The sequence below is a fragment of the Peromyscus californicus genome, unplaced genomic scaffold, assembly GCF_007827085.1.
Source record: "Peromyscus californicus insignis strain IS unplaced genomic scaffold, ASM782708v3 Scaffold_4__1_contigs__length_199733344, whole genome shotgun sequence".
In the NCBI taxonomy this organism is placed as follows: Eukaryota; Metazoa; Chordata; class Mammalia; order Rodentia; family Cricetidae; genus Peromyscus; species Peromyscus californicus.
Genome location: NW_026294562.1, coordinates 89,572,449 through 89,589,651, shown reverse-complemented (window position 1 = coordinate 89,589,651; position 17,203 = coordinate 89,572,449). Strand labels below are relative to the sequence as shown.

The window sequence follows — 17,203 nt, the reverse complement described above, 5'->3', positions numbered from 1 at the left end:
ACTGTGATCTCCACTCTGAACTGAGACCATCTCCAGTCCAACCAGCTTACTGTGAACGCTCCTACAGAGTGAGGCTGATGTTCCTGGAGGGCTTCCTGTCTAAACAGGTCACATGAACAGTGTCATGTAGTTCCCTTAACAGTCCCATTTCACAGAAGAACAAACTGAGCAGGGTCAAGAGACTTGCCAAAAGACCCAGAATTAGTCAATCGTATAGTCAGGATTTGAATCCAAATTTTCTCTCTCGACCACACTACTTTCTATCCTGCTCAACTGGTAAATAGCAAAAAAATAGCAGTACCTAGGGTGTGCAAAGCTGTGAGGAGCTGGGAGAGTATACATTCTTTCAGGAAATATTCATTAATATAGGCATTTTGAGGGCCCAACCACAGTTTTAAATGTCTTAATGTCTTCGTCTTTGGATCATTCAATGACATGGGAACACTTGAGTGTATGAAATTGACACACAAATTCACATTACTCTGCCACTTACAGAAACACTTAAATACCCACTACTAATGAACTGTTATTGGTATATATATATATATATATATATATATATATATATATATAATGTATTATTATTATTATTATTATTATACACACATGTATGTGTATTTGAGCATGGTGGTACATGCCTGTCATCTTAACCCTCAGGAGTCTTAAACAGGAGAGTCACAAGTTTAAGGCCAGCTCAGGGTACATAGCAAGACTTTGTCTTAAAGAGAGAGGGCACTGGAGAGATGACTCCACAATTATGAGCACTGGCTGCTCTTCTGAAGGACCAAGTTCAGTTCCAAGCACCCACACAAGATGGTTCACAGCCACCTGCAACTTCAGCTCCAGGGGCTCTGATGCACTCTTCTAGCCTCCAAAGGCACCTGCACTCACATTCACACATGCACAAGCACATGTGTGCGCGCGCACGCGCACACACACACACACACACACACACACACACACACACACACATGCGCGCGCTCATAAAAATTAAAATTGAAAGGTAAGGAAAACATCCTTGATATAAATACACAGATATTTACTTTTAAGCATTTTTTAATTTTTAAAAAAGATTTATTTATGTATTTTATGTATATGAGTGCTCTGTTTCCATGAATACCTGCATGACAGAAAAGGACATAAGATTCCATTAGAGATAGTTGTGAGGTACCCTGTGAATGCTGGGAATCAAACTCAGGAACTCTGGAAGGTCAGCCAGTGCTCTTAACTTAAGCATGTTTTTATGAGTTAAAAAAATCTTAAGAAAGAAAAGAGAAATAAATAATAGAAGAAAAAGAAACAAAGGAATGTGTCATTTTACTGAGTGCCGTGGATATGGGCATGAGTAAGTCAGCCTGTCTACATGCTATAGGATTTAGTTTATATCAGGAAAAAAATTGATGCCCAACAAAAACATGTAGGGGTTTGTCTGTTAGTTTTGCAGAATGTTGGTTGGTTGGCTTGGTAGATAGCTGGGTGTGTGGATGGATAGTAGTACAATCTCCTTATGTAGCCCAGGCTAGCCTCTAACTCAAGATCTTATGGGCTGGGATTGTATTCTCAGGTGTATATTTTTTCATACCCAAGAAAAATATTTCACATTTAAAATGAATGTCCCAGAATACTTCTTTCTTATTTCAGTAAATAAAATGAATTGTAGAAGGGGCCTGCAGTGTAAGCACTAGATGAAACCATTTACAGCAAGGAGCTGCCCTGCCCACACATACGGACCTAGCATCCTTAGAACACCTGTACATCCATCGAAAATAAAGCAGATAAATAAAACAGTAATGGAGGGTCTGGACTATTGTTGCTGGGTAATATACTGCAGAAGCAAAATCAATATGTCATTAGCTAGGACCCAAACACCATGATTTAATTGTAAATCAAGGTGAATCTGTAGGGCCAGCTGGCTCTGTGACTGCCTCAACTCCACCCACATTGATTTTATTTCTTTAGTGAGGTATTTCTTAGTAGACAGCATCTCATTACTTGGATACAGATCTGGCATCTTGGGCTTCATTTTGATGTCCTGAACTGGTTTGTCATGATTTGAAGATTTCCAACACTTGAAATTTTTAATTGTGAGCTATGCTATTTGGTATATATTCTATGGAGTCTATAGACTGTTCTGAAAGAAAATTTCTCAGAAAAATATAAAAGTCAGGGCACAAGGCAAGACTCTCAGTATAATGAGGATTTTGTGAGGGAAAGTATATATAGTCCACACACAAACACACAGAGTTGCATATGCATAGTAAGAGGTCTAGAAGGATCTGTACCTAACTGGAATACTCTGGAGAAGGAAGAGGAGACAGAGGCAGTAGATGCTGAAGCAGGATGTACTCAACATTTACATCACGTGCTCCTGTGACGCTAAAAATTTTCCACAATAAGTGCATATTATTCTGAAATTGAACAAGCTATGAGGAAAAGAGTCCCAGCACTAGTTGATGAAGGCCACATGGTCCAAGTATAGGAAAGAAGACATCGTCCTGGAAGTCATAGGGAGCCATTGATGGCTTCAGGTAAGGAATAGCTTTTCCAGATTTGTGGATATGAGTGCACAACATCCTGACTGGGGTGAGGGGCAGGAGCTGGAGGGAGCTGGTGATGTTCCTCATCAGATCAGATGTCTGGTGCATGTGACTTGGATATAGAAGGGGCCTCTAGTGGAGGAGTAGATCCGAAGGCAGAGGGAGGGCCCCATGTGGACATGGATGCTATGGGAGATGCAGAACTGGTGTTACAGAAATAACTCCTGTCCAGTGTGTGACTTCATGATGGACAACTTCTGTTAGTCCCTCCCCAAAGATATATCAGAGGGACACACTGCAAACAACATAGAAATCTTCTGTGAGAAATGGAACCGCTTCGGAGGCCAGGGTATGCTTTTCCTGCAGACCTGTGAATGTGGGGTCATCTGCACACACCGTGACTCTTTCCTCCAGCCACAGTGAGCAGCCTAAGGAGAGAGCATTCAGAAAGAGGCCATGAACTGTCAGCTTGTACCAACTCCTGCCCTTCTCCTCATCCAACTCAAGCCACTAGAGGTCCAGACCAAACTGGCTCTGGACAAGCACCCTTCCTCTCAGAGGCCTGTGTAAGATCCCTTTCCTGATTGTGGTCAAGGCTCTCAAGCAGAGAGGGGTTTTATAATATTTGGCTAGGGTACTTCTCTGGTCCCTTACTTCAGCTTTCTCAGTGCTCTGGGAGTTCCAGGGAGAAGTTCACCAATTCAGCCCAAATAAGTTCTAGACACCTCCTGCCAAGCATGCCTCTGAGGACGGGGAGTAGCTGGGAGGTAGGCAAACAGGTCTCAGAGGATGAATCTGAGCTCTGCAGAACTGCTCATGACATCCTTCTCCTCTGTGTGTAACTGAAAGTAAAAACCCAACTCAATGTCCAGTCAAAGAAGATCCCAAGATTCTGACCTTTGCTGTGTGATGATCACATAATGTTTGTCTTCAAAGTACTAATCCTCAAATTCTTCCTTGGAAGTTATTTGAGGTCCCCCATAGTTTAATGATGCTCTGTATATTGTCCAATCAAAATAGAGTGATGCCGCATGGGGAAGGGGTATGAGGGCTTTGTTTTGGCATCCTTGTCTGTGGGAGTGGGTCTCCACAGAAGGAGGGTGCCTCAGGGTGACAGTACTCAGGCTGAAATGTTGGCTGCCCTACAGAGCTTGATAACCAGTGCTGGCCTGAATCAAGCCCCTCTCAGTGTCTGGACCCTGAGCAAACAGGGAAGTCTAGCCAACAGAGGTGAAGTCTGGGTTACAGCTGGACCCAGTGGGGGATGGGCTAGACTGAGAATCCAGGTGTAACTGAGTGGGATTATTCATATCCAGATTACACCAACACACTGGACACTCAGTACCACCTCCGGGTGTTGCTGGGGGGAAATGGCTCCACAGCACATGATGGAATAAAATAGGGACAGACGAGCTCATCCCACCAAATTCTCCTGTTGCCATAAGCCCAGATCTCTACATGAAATGTATGTGTGGTTCTCTTGCAGAGTGATGAGGTCCTCACTGTCATCAAGGCCAAAGCCCAGTGGCCAGCCTGGCAGCCTGTCAATGTGTAAGTATCAGACACTGGCCCTCCCTACCCCACCCTAACCTTGCCCTAGAAGTCACCTAGCTGTCACTTAATGCAAGTAATGCCATTACAGTTCGTAACACTTCTCAGAAGAGCAAGCCAGGGAGGAGTTACCCATGTGGGAAGTCTTGTCTTCCTGGGAAGATAGGCTTGGCCTCTGTCTTCCCCAGTGGTCCTCCATCCACCACAGAGGACCCAACTCAGACATGTGATTAACCATGGCCGTTCCCTTGTGCCCCTCAGTCCAGCAGACTGAATGCACATATGTTCTGTGCCCTGGAAACACAGGTGTGCTCACTCTAAGCAATCCTGATTCATGGGAAACCACACCTGCACTGGTCCCAGTTCTCAGTCCCTCTCCTGTCTCTGTCAACTCTGTCCCTTGGAGAGTTATTTGCCCTGAAGTCTTCGGTGGCCCAGGGGGATACTGCCAGTTTCAAATTACCACAATCCCAGATAGGTGAGTAGATGACCAGTGGTAGATACTAGATGATGAATGGATAGATGGATGGGATGGATAGATGAATGGATGGAGAGAGAGAGAGAGAGAGAGAGAGAGAGAGAGAGAGAGAGAGGTAGAGAGGTAGAGAGAGAGGTAGAGAGAGAGAGAGATGGTTAATGGATAGGATGGAAGGGAGAGAGAGAGAGAGGGAGAGAGAGAGAGAATGAGAATGAATCAGTTTGGAAAATACCTCTCCATAGATGGCCAACACTGAACTTGAACTCATCATGTCCAAAATGGGACTCTTCACATTCACACAAACCTATTCTTCTTAGCCTGGTGTGGGAGGCAGAAGCAGGTAGATCTCTGTGAGTCTGAAGCCAGCTTGGTTTACAGAGTAAGTTCTAAGTTGGGAAGGGTTACACAGTGAGACTCTATCTTAAAAAACAAACAAACAAACCCTACTCTTCTTCATGTGGGGAGTTCAAAAGTTCAGTGTTCACAAAACCTCATGTATTCAGTCCTGACTGTCTCACAAGCCAGTCCTTACCTGACTGTCTTCTACATCAAGTCAGACTTCCATCAGCCTCCCATTCTGACCTGCTTCAGCACATTTTACAATTTCCCAGAATCCAGTGCATCAGCTGCACCATCATAAGTGATTTTTTAGGAATACAACCCTGCTGTGTACCCCCCTCTTAGCATCTTTCTGTTCACACACCCCTGTGTGTTCAGGAGTGGGGGTGCCTTTCCCTAGGCACACCCACCAAAAGCGCCTGTTACCTCAGTCTACCGTAATGGTGACCCTTTTACAGATGTTGAAATTCAGAAGTGCCCTTTCTGTGACAGGCCCAGCGTCACTTTCTGACTCTGTTGAGGGTGGAAGGAGAGTGTCAGCCATATCCAGATGTGGCCCTCACCCACCTCCTCTATTTATAACAAGATCCTCAGATTCAGTAATGGCATATTCATTTTCTCACTTTTTAATACATTTCTCTCTTTTAGTCAAGCTTCTGATCAGCCTGAAATTAATAACAGAATATCAGTAATAAATTGGCTCTTGTCTCACAATGACAAAATCCGACCTCCACTTCACCCCGAATCCTTCAAGCAATGACAATGGAAGACTTCATTGATTCAGTAGATACTCACTAAGGTCTCCACAGACAGGCTCCACAGAGGGGAGTCAGGACACTTGGGGGGGTACTCTTCCCAGGGGCCTGCAGTTCAGGGGGAAAGATACTTAGCAAATGTGGCCTATATGTGAAAGAAAGTCATGGTGAGGTCAGAATGAAGAGGAATACAGCACATTCCAAGCATTAAAAGGTTTCTAATGTCTGCATAACTAGATGCAGAAATCAAAGGTGAACTTCGTGTGGGGCCGAGCTATGCAACATTAAAAATTGAAGAATGGTAGGGTTGTCTGGAGGTTGGGGTAGGAGAGACATGGTCAATGTATATTATGTACTTGTATGACAATGTCCTTGTGGAACCCAGTCCTCTGTATAATAAGTATACCAATAAAAGGGGAACCTTTTTAATTTTTAAATTAAAACACTTATTGAAAAGTTTTCAGCAGAATATGATCAGAGCAGCATTTGGAAAAGGCAGTAGCAACACTGGGGCTCCAATATGTAAAGTCAGATGAGGTGGGAAGGGTGGGCAGGCAGGCAGGCTGGCAGGCTGGCGGGCAGCTGCGGAGAGCCAGGAGGGAGGCAGCTGCCACTTCCAATGGGAAGGCAGTGGTGGGAGGGGAACAGAAGAGGTGCAGTGATAAGCTGTAAAGGTAAAGCTGCCAGCTGTGGTGACTGGGGGAAAAAAGGAGTGAGGCAGAGTGGTCAAAATGCCTCTCAGGTGTGGGGCTGACCCAACTAGGGAACTGGCAATCCCACCCATGACTGGGACATTAGATGACGTTTGACGGGAAAGCCCATGAGCTCAACTCTGACCATGACATGTTAAGATGCCCTCAAAACATTTATATAAAGGTTAAGTCCCCAGTTAGTTATGTAACTGAATTTCAGGGCTAAAATTCTCTGTAGATGCAAAACTGAGTCAAGAATGAATGAGAGACTTCCCAAAAGCCAATGAATGAGAGAGAGAGAGAGAGAGAGAGAGAGAGAGAGAGAGAGAGAGAGAGAGAGAGAGAGAGAGAGAGTTAATTTAGGAATAAGAGTCGAGGACTTAGGACAGAATCCCAAAGCGTCCCCATTCTTCATGGTGAAGAAGACTTGTCCTCAAAGGAAACCAAAAAAGAACAGCAAAAAGGTCCCAAAGACAGCATGGTTCCCCCAAACACAGAGAAGAGTGTTGGAAGAATGTGACCAGCTAGACCCAACCCAGCCGAGACACGAAGTTAAGTCTACAGAGTTTGCTTTAGATTGATAGACATGAAGGTCGTTGTGACCTTCTACTGGGGGATGGGGGAAACCCTGCACACAGCAGATAAAACTGGGACAGAGTGAGGTTGCAGAGTCACAGATACAAATGATCCAACTAACCCCGCTGGAGAAGACCAAGAGCTGGCCAGGCTGTGACCATGAAGGGGTGAAAACCAAGCAGAGCCCATTTTTTGTGTGTTTCGGTGGCTTGGAGGTGGGTTTTGATTTTTTGTTTTTGTTTTCGTTTTGGTGGGGGGTTGTTTCTCTTTTGTCTTTTTCTTTCTCCAAGATGTGAAAGGCTTTCTGAAAATTTGAAAGAAGTATTATTTGGGGAATACCTTCCCACACTTCACCTATCCCTCAGACTTCCTGAGACCCAGTGGAAACAAAAAAATTAATTGATGGCAAACACTCAACTCCCAAACATCCAAAACCTTTCCACTCCACACTATGGGCTTGTTAAGGGAAAGGAATTTTCCTTTGATTAGCCCAAACCCTCGACTCCCCTTTCCTCTTCCAAATCTCATTAGGAAGTCAAATTAGGAAGCCCACACCAGCCAAGTTTTGTTTTGCCCTAACAGCCCTCCCCGTCCCCGCAAAGCCTGCCTGATGGAGGTTAATGGGATTCCAGCCTCCCCAGCCTGGTGGAGAGCCAGGGTGACCTACTTTCAAAGTCCTGCCTGTTGAAACTGACTTGTTTTTCAGCAGTCTTCATCCCCATTCCCAGCACCCCTTCTCAAAGGACAGTCGTGAATGAACTAATTAGCTGGTGACTTGTTTAATTCGATAAATCAAGCCAGAGCACTGACAGCCCAGTGTTCAGGTAGAGACAGGAAAAGACAAATTCTAAGCGAAGCCACATCCTTCACTGGTTCCTCGCAATCATAAGTGGAAAACAGTTCCTACAAATCATTCTGAATTTACACTACTCTGTTCCTCCAGGGTGGTCTGAATGCTAAGAATTACCAGAACTTTCAAAGATATTTATCTCCTGGAAAGGACTGGCATTCTCCCTAAATTATTCCCATCTATTCTGCTCGGTTATCTCTTGCTTAGACAATGGCCCGTGTTTGTGAGGTCTGCGGTACAGAGACTGGGTCAACTTCTCTAGAAATAAAACCAGAAATATCTTCCTTTTAAATCAGCCCTCTGGTTCCAGAGCCCCTCCTGCCTCCTAGCAGAGTCACCTGGGTCCATCCACGCTCTCAGGGTAGTGAAGGAACATGGACTAGAGCAGGTGGTAGATCTGCATGTCCAGATGGACTTGGAGTCCCAGATGCCTTATGGTTAGAAATGAATGTTGCAAGAACCTGACAAACCCTGATCCGCCAACTCAGGGCTTCAGCCAAATGAATGGCTTTACCGCCCCCTGGTGGCTTAACAGAGCTTCTGCACTTGAGGGGGGAAAAAACCGAACTCATGAGACAAAACTGAACCTTTAGGAATTCTTACCATGTCTCGTTGGTGTAGATCTGTAACTTATGAGGCACTGACACTTTTCAGTTATGCTGGATTGGGACATTTTTTGAAGACATGCTATTTTTCTTGGGACCAGAGGTGTTATGGTTTGCCTCTTAGATGTCCCCTAAAAAGCTAAAGGCTTGATTTCCAGCTTGTGGCACTCATGGGAAGTGATGGAAACTTCAGGAGTTGGGAAGAAGGTAGGCCTGTGGAGGTATGTACTTGGGAGGTATATTAGCACCCAGCCACCCACTACCTCCTTCTTATGGCCCCACCATGATATACTATGTGCCACAGCCCCACAGAAACATGACCATGGACTGGAATCTCTGACACCATGAGCCAAAAGACTTTTTTCCTCTAAGATGTCTTTCTCAGTTGTCTTGTCACAGCAACAGAAAACTGGAACAAGATGCGCCACAAAGATGTTCAATTTCAGAATATTTGTGGATAGGTATAATGACATATCTTGGGGACAGGACCCAAGTCTCAACGTGCAATATGTTTCATGTACACCTTTTACACTTGGATAAGTTTGCACAATATTTTAATGTATCTGCAATTAGACTGTAACCCATCGCATGGGGTCAAGAGTGGAATTCTCCTTTTGGGTTTCATGTTACCGCTCAGAAAGTCTCAGATTTGTGTGGCCTTTAAGATTCGTAATACTAAGCATGTGCCATTCTCTTTATTATACAGAGGTTTTAATTGATGTATAATTCAACTGGTTTCCTTTGCAGTCGCTTTTCTTATTTCAAATCTAAGACAGGTAACATTTCTTTAACAAAAGTTTTAATCAGATGTTTGATGTTTTCTATAATCTAGATGTTGTCTATCTGGTTCTAGAGCTATTGTTTGCTGTATGGTGTTCGGTGTGAATCCAGTATTTTTATTATAGTGGTCCTGATACCCTTGGTGACCAGTCTTTCCTCTCAGGCTCACTTGAGTAGACTATTTCATACAGGGTAGTTTCTAGATTCTCCATTTTGGGTCACTAATTTCTATTCTGTTTTACTTTGATTATCATATTATTTTTAATTAGATTTGTCATATACTCTGGCATGTAATAAGTCTATATCAATTCTCTCTGCTTTAAAATAAAAAAGGATTCAAATTTAAATCCTAGATAAAAGAAAATTAGGACACCAAATTGGCAAAATGTCATATCTTGGAAGACCTGGAATCTAAAAGAGCATAAATAAGAACTTGATTAAAGTTCGATTAAATTAAAGAGCCCTAGGCCTGGCTAGCATTTCCTGAGAAAAAGTCACACATAAGCTTATCCATTTCATTATTTTAAATAAGGTTTTTATAAGAGAAATAATAAATACTTTGAAGCGACCTTTAATTAAATTTGAAGGTCAAAGGAAATAGAAAAGCTCTACATTCATTTCCTAGATTAATTCATTTATTTCAACAAACATTTGGAAGGAGTCCACTGCATGCTAAGGTCTCTACCAGGCAGGGAAATATAGCTGAAATAACAAATTAAAAAAAAAAAAAGGCCTCTACTCTATTGGTACCTAATGGGGAAGAGAGACATTAAACAAGCAATTCTGAGTGACGCATCAAGTCAGCAAGCAGTTTGGGGGAGCAGAGAAAAGGTCTCTCATGGAAGCACTATACAGCCTGGGGGAAATTTTCTTGTCCTATTCAGAGAAAGTGGCAAGGTGTGTCTAAAGATGCTTTAAAAACTTTGCTCCTACATCCTTCTGCATCGACAGAGGGTCAGGCACTTGGACATGGGTCCAGTTTTCCCATCCCTTACGGCCCTCGCTGCCCTAGAAGGCCCCGCCCTCAGGCTGTCAGCTGTGTTGGTTGAAAAGGCTTCTATGAGGTCTTGTCCTTGAGCAGCGTCTCAGCCACATTTCTTGATGTAACCGAATCCCTGGCAAAAAGCAGCTTAAGAAAAGAAAGGCGTGTTTTGGCTCCTGGTTTTGGAAGACACAGTTCGTCATAACAGGGAAGACATGACATCCGGAACACGAGATGGCTGTCACCATGCATCTGTAGCCAGGAAGCACAGAGATGCAGCCTGGTGCTCAGCTCTTTCTTCCCTTTTGTACTCAGTCGGGGGGGGGGGGGGGGGGACAGACTGTGGATGGTGCTCCCCACGTTGAGGGAGGTCCTCAATGAGGCTTCTCTGGAAACAGCTTTGAGAACACTCAGATCCTGCTGTCCTAGGTGGTTACCGGTCCAGTTAAGTTGTTAGGAAGATCAACCATCACACAAACTTATGTCTGTGAGGTACACAAGTACCAGTTTGTGCCGGATTGGCGTCAGGGAGGTTCCTAATGCTCTAGGTTCCTCGGTAGAGCTGTATTTGTCTCCCCAGGTTGTCACTGTGAGTCACGTCACTTGTGGGGTTCAGGATATGAATAACTATCTCTGAGATGACACTCTGAGGAAGATGGGGGAACAGTGGGTGGAGCATCTATGTGGCAATGGAGGAGGGCTGCATCCCAAGGGACTGCTGGACAGGCATTGTAAAACAGGCCAGCCACTGGATATGAGGTTGGACAGGCAGTGCCACAGCTCCCAGACTGCAGGCACTATGGAAGCTGGGAGCATAAGTTCCCTCAGGAGCTTCTTAAAGAAAGCTGCTGAGTGCTGGGGAGATGACTCAGTCAGTCAAGTGCTTGCCAGGAAAGTACAAGGACCAGAATCCACATTTTTAAAATGTCAGCTGTGGTTACCGCATGCTTATAATCCCAACACTAGGGAGGGGAAAATAGGCAGATAATTGGGACTTTCTAGCCAATCAGCCTAGCCTACTTGGTGAGCTCCAGGACACTGAGAGATCTTATTAAAAAAAAAGAAATGGCCGGGCAGTGGTGGTGCACGTCTTTAATCTCAGCATCTGGGAGGCAGAGCCAGATCTCTGTGAGTTCGAGGCCAGCCTGGTCTACAGAGCAAGATCCAGAACAGACACCAAAACTACACAGAGAAGCCTTATCTTGAAAAACAAAAAACAAAAACAAAAAAAAAAATAGGACAGCACATGAGAAACCACATCTGAGGTTGTCTTCCAACCTACACACACACACACACACACACACACACACACACACACACACACACACACACGTACATATATACAAAGAAGTTGTTAAAACCACTGATGCACAATCCATAGCAATTCATAAGGAGCTTGAGAAAAGGAAACTAAGTCCCCATCTGTGCCAATCATAGAGAAAGGCAGACATGTCTTCTGGTGCTGTCTTAGGTACTGTTCTAACACCGTGACAAAACACCATGACCAAATCAACTTACAGAAGCATTTCCCTGGAGACTTGCTTGCAGTTTCAGGGGTTAGTCCCCCACCACCATGGTGGGAGTGGAGTGGCAGGCAGGAGCGGTGCTAGAGCAATGGCTGGGAGCCCTGGTCCCAAAGAAGGAAGCAGAGAGAGGAAGACTGGGCTTGGTGTGGGCTTTTGAAACCTCAGAGCCCACCCCCAGTAACACACCACCTCCAACATGGCCACACCTCCTAATCCTTCGCAAACAGTTCCACTCTCTGGTGAGCAAACATTCAAATAGATGAGGGCCATTCGTATTCAAATACACAGGTAATAGGAGCTTTGAGACCCAAAAATGGTGAGCAGGATTTTCCCGGATCTGGAGACAATAAGGCCAATTCAGCCACCACCAGATACAGATGTTCAGCTGGCCCACTGGGGTCCTCCATTACTAGGGAGCACCAATAAAGTCCACCCCTGAGGAGCTCCCCCTCCCCCAAAAAAAGAAATTGTTAGGAAGCCATTTTAATTATAAGTCTGAGGCAGTGGTGGCACACACCTTTAATCCCAGCACTTGGGAGACAGAGGCAGGTAGATCTCTGAGTTGAGGCCAGCCTGGTCTACAAAGTGAATTCCTGGACAGCCAGGACTATATTACAGAGAAACCCTGTCTCAACAAAAAAGAAAAATACAATTATAGGTCTGACTACAGAGACCTGCAGGACATATGGGAACAGATAGACTGCAGGTCCTGCCTCAGACAGTGGGTTGGAAAGGCTCCTGGAGAAGGTGATACATGAAAACTTTGAGCTGCAGGACACCACCCTACAGAGCTTGTTAAAACAAATGACTGAGCCCTACCCAACACCCCTAATTCACCACATCTGTGTGGGACCAATTAACCTTCATTTCTGATAAGTTCCCAGGGGTGCCAAGGACCCAGACTTTCCAAAGTGCTTTAGTACAGAAATAAATGCCAGGGCCCAGCTCCCAGACTGGCCTGGCCAGGCACAGGGAGCTTCTGGGAGCGTGGGGCTTGGGGGGACAACATCTGGCCCTTGTTGCCTGCTGGTGCTGAAGCCAGGCTTAGACTTTGGCTCCATTCATGTTCCAGACCCTCGACTGGTAACAACCACAGTAGGAATCTACTCAGAAAAGCCTTCCCCACCCCTTTCCTGATATCACATTGAGCCCACAATTTTCCTCTCAGCAACAGAGAAAGCTAGTATATCTTACCCAAAATGCCCTGGACCAGAGGATTTTCCAATTTCAAATTCTGAAAACTATATAACATTTACAATTTACATATACATAATGATGTATCTTGGGGATGGAATCCAGGTCTAAACATGAGCTCATTTGTTTCACATACACCTTATAACACAGCCTGAAGATAACTTAGCACAATGTTTCATTAATTTTTTAACTAGCATACAAAACTAATAAGTTTCCTTATAGCATTTTCATATACATGTACACTTTATTCAAACTCGCCCCAACTCCCCCATTGCTCCTAGCCACCTCTGCCTGGTTCCTCAATAGTCCTGGCCTTCTGTTCTCTAGACACATGTAGAATTACTTCCTCCTCCCCTCCTCACCCTCTTCTCTCATGATCCCCTTTCTAGTTTCATGACCTACACAGACACAAACCACCACACACAACTATACACATACAGACACCCCACACACTCAAACCACAGGCACAAGCACACATATCTGTATATAATTTTAAATCTAGATTCCACAGATAAGAGAAAAACTGCAGTATTTGTGAGTTTGGCTTATTTTGTTTAACGTAATGCTTTCTGGTTCTATCCATTGTCCTGCAAATGTCATGGTTGGATAAAATTCTACTGTATATTAGTTACCCATTCCTCTGTTGATGGACATCTAGACTGGTTCCATTCCCTGGCTACTGCACATTTTCTAAGAATTTTGTGCATGCAGCTACTTCATGATATACAATTTTCTGTTTGTGGCATTGTGACAGCACCCAAGCTGCTTTGGATTTTGGAGGATCCCAGCTTTGGGGTTTTCAGAACAAAGATGTTAAACCTGTGATTGTAATCATAGCAGAGAGGCCGAGCGCGGAATTAAGCACACTGTGCAGGAGAGCTGGCTAATTACCCACTATAACCCTCTGATACAGACATGTGATCCCCATTTTAAAGATTTGGACGCTGGGGCCAGAGAGATGCTGTACAAGCAAGAGGACTTGAGTTCGGGCCCTCCAGATCTCATATAAAAGCTGGGCATGGCTGCGTGTGCCTATAAGCCTCGCACTGAGGAAGCAGAACCCGGTGGGTCCTGGAAGCTCACTGGACAGCAAATTTAGCCAAAATGTTGAGCCTGGGTTGAAAGAGAGATGCTATCTTAAACAATAAGATGGATAGTGATAGAGGAAGATACCTAACATGGTAGAGGTACATGCATCCACAGATATGTGCACATACATAATACACACAAATAAAGTAAATAATATTTGAAAACTGATTTGGATACTCAGATACGAAGGAGGCTGAGTTTGCTCAAAGGCACACAGCTCTATGGGCTGGTGTCAGGACCTACACCTAAGCTTTCCTCCCCTCTGCTTGTTGGTTGGTTCCATATGTCTGCCAAGGGCCAATGATCTAATTCTGTGGGGCCCACTGGGTCTGGAGTCATCACTGTCTGGGCTAAGTGAAGGTAGGCAGAAGCACAGATCTCAGCAGATGCCACAGGGTCTCTCAAAACAGCAAAGGCTGGCCAGCGACCAGATGGAATGAACAGATCAGGCGGTGACTAGCCAAGGATTCCCCACGGCTAGTGGCCTGAGGCTGCAGCGTCATGCCAAGCTGCCTTTAAGCCTTGGTCCCTGCTACCTATGCCTCCAAGCTCATTCATCCCAATGCACTCTCGTTGCCTTTCAACAAAACAGGGTCATAATTCTACCCCTACAGGATCTCCATGAAGGGAAAATGGAATCGGATGGGTCTGTCACATAGAATGTGCTAAGAGAATGTGACTCTTCCACCCCAGTCCCTTCTGTGAACCACCTCCATCATCTCTTGCAATGCAGCCTCTCTTGAGACCTTACAACCTGAGGAGATGGAGGCTGAAGAGCTGCTCCTGGTGGCTGGAGTCTGGAGACATTATTTCCGGGCACTGGAACATTTAGCCAGAGGTTCCTGGCTCTCCAACTCAACTGGTAACCAGGGCAACCAGATGAGTATGCCCTGATGCCAGGCAGGTCCTCGCCTTGGGTGGTTTCTTAAGGTAAACAGAGGCAGAAGGCACTGGAAGACCTTTGGCACTCTGGAGATCTCATTGAGTGGGCAGGAATTTAGGCGTTGATAATAGAAAGAACATTGACCTTGAACTCATGTTTGTGTGGGTCATTGTCTCCATTCTATTCTGCCCCTTAATGTTGTGACTCTGAACAAGTCCCATGACTCTCTTGAAGAAGACAGAATCAATAATCCTTACCTTAGTTCTGTTGTAAAGATGAAATGAAGATATGTCTTGGGACCTTGGAGAGCAGTTACTGTTTGCAAAGCTCATCTCATATCCTACATAGCTAGGTATACACACACACACACACACACACACACACACACTCTGATTTCCCAGAGCTTTACAGTGCAGTGAGAGATGTGTCAGTCCATAACTGAGCAAATAAATCATACTTGGAAATGCTATAGAGGTGTTTAAAAATGGACAGTGTGAGGCATCCATCTTTGTCCAACAGGTAGGTAGGCTCAGAAGAGAAATGAGCATAAACCAAGGATGCTTGAGGAGTCTGCCCCCTCTCGGTCCCTCTGAGTTTTTAACCACAGCCAACCACACAGCCCCCAAGTATGTGTGCAGCCCATCCTGAATGTGATAGCCTCTCTATTTGGTTTCTAGGAGAGCAGCACCCTCAGCTGAATTCTCAGTGGACAGGACACGCCACTTAATGTCCTTCTTGACCATGATGGGCCCCAGTCCTGACTGGAATGTGGGCCTATCTGCAGAGGATCTGTGCACCAAGGAGTGTGGCTGGGTCCAGAAAGTGGTGCAGGATCTGATCCCCTGGGATGCTGGCACTGACAGCGGGGTGACCTATGAGGTAGGTGTGTGCCCACAGTGGAAGGCAGACCTCCTTAGCAACCTCTTCTGGTCTGCCCTACTCTCGGTGTCCTGGGGAAGGAAGTGGGTGTGACTCAGCTATGTCCCAGAAGTCCCTTGTGGCCAGCATTGTTCTATGTACCAACTGCATTAAAGTCTGGAGCCATCACAAGGCCTGAAAGGTGGCTAAGTGGTTAAGAGCACTTGTTGTTGTAGAGAATTAGTTCAGTTCCCAGCCCCTGCAAGGCAGCTAACAAATATCTAACTCCATTTCCAGAGGATCTAACCCCCTCTTCTAACATCCATGGGCACCAGGCACACAAGTGGCATACATATATGCATGTAGGAAAAAAAAAACTTAAACATATAAAATACATAAATCTTTTTTAAAGATATTTTTAAAGTCTGGAGGCATCAGAAAACCAGTAGGAGAGGGATAGGGAGACAGCTAAGTCAGTAAAGCTCTTGTTGGGCGAACAGGAGGAGCTGAGTCAGTTCCCCAGAATGTAGTTAAAAAGTCAGTCATGGCGGGACACGCTTGTAATCCTAGTGCTGGGGAGGGGAAAACAGGTGGATCCCTGGAGCTTGCTGGCCAGCTGGACTAGCCTACCCTGCAAGTCCCTGACCACTGAGAGACCCTGTCTCAAAAAGCAAGGTGGAGAGTATCAGGAATGACAACCAAAGTGGACCTCTGGCCTCCACACACGTGTACGCATACTCCTGTACTCACAGGTGTTCACATTCACACACAAAAAGAAGGAAATGCGTGAGAGCAATCACGCAGAACACTGTGATTCTTCCAGGCAGATCTAGCCAATGCCCTAATTGGTAAATGTTTTTGTTTGTTTGCTATGTTGTTGTTCGGTTTGGAGGTTTGTGTAGAACCCAGGGCCTTGCCTATACTGGGTGAGTGTTCTGCAACTAAGCTGCATTCCCAGCCCTTGCTTTGTTTTTTGTTTTAGACATGTTCTCACTATGTAGCCCAGGCTAGCATCAGACTCACCATCCCCCACAGGTGTGTGCTACTGTGGCTGGCCTGCAAATAGCTTCCCAAGTCTGCCACACTCATCCATTCTGTCTAGAGTCTGGGGCTGCCTTCTCACAGCAATGGCTGAGCTGAGTAGTCATCAGACACAGTGTGACTCACATCTGACCAGACACGAGAACAGTTAGCTGCCTGGTCCAGCAGAAAAAGCCTTGGATCCAGGTCAAGCTGGCTCAGCCACTTCTAAGCTTGGATGACCTCTTTGGAACTTGGCTCCTCCAGCCAGGCACAAACTTTCGGTGCATGTGCAAGCTTCTAAGCATAGGTTTATGGATTCCTAAGCATAGGATCTACACAAGTGGAATTCCACAAATATAGTTACACTTTTTAAAAGATTTGTTTTATGTATATGAGTGCTCTATGTGCGTGTGCACCTTTACACCAGAAGAGGGCATCAGATCCCACTATAGATGGCTGTGAGCCACCGTGGGTTGCTCGAAATT

The 17,203-nt window shown here is 45.2% G+C and overlaps 1 protein-coding gene across 1 annotated transcript in view; it reads left to right on the top strand.

Annotated features, from left to right (window-relative positions):
* Positions 1 to 17,203, top strand: part of Spon1 (spondin 1) — a 292,692-nt gene that overhangs the window by 263,210 nt on the left and 12,279 nt on the right. Inside the window, exons 7-8 of the mRNA XM_052761491.1 lie at positions 4,024 to 4,088; positions 15,515 to 15,716. Coding sequence (XP_052617451.1) covers positions 4,024 to 4,088; positions 15,515 to 15,716 — 267 coding nt within the window. The remainder of the gene's footprint in view (positions 1 to 4,023; positions 4,089 to 15,514; positions 15,717 to 17,203) is intronic.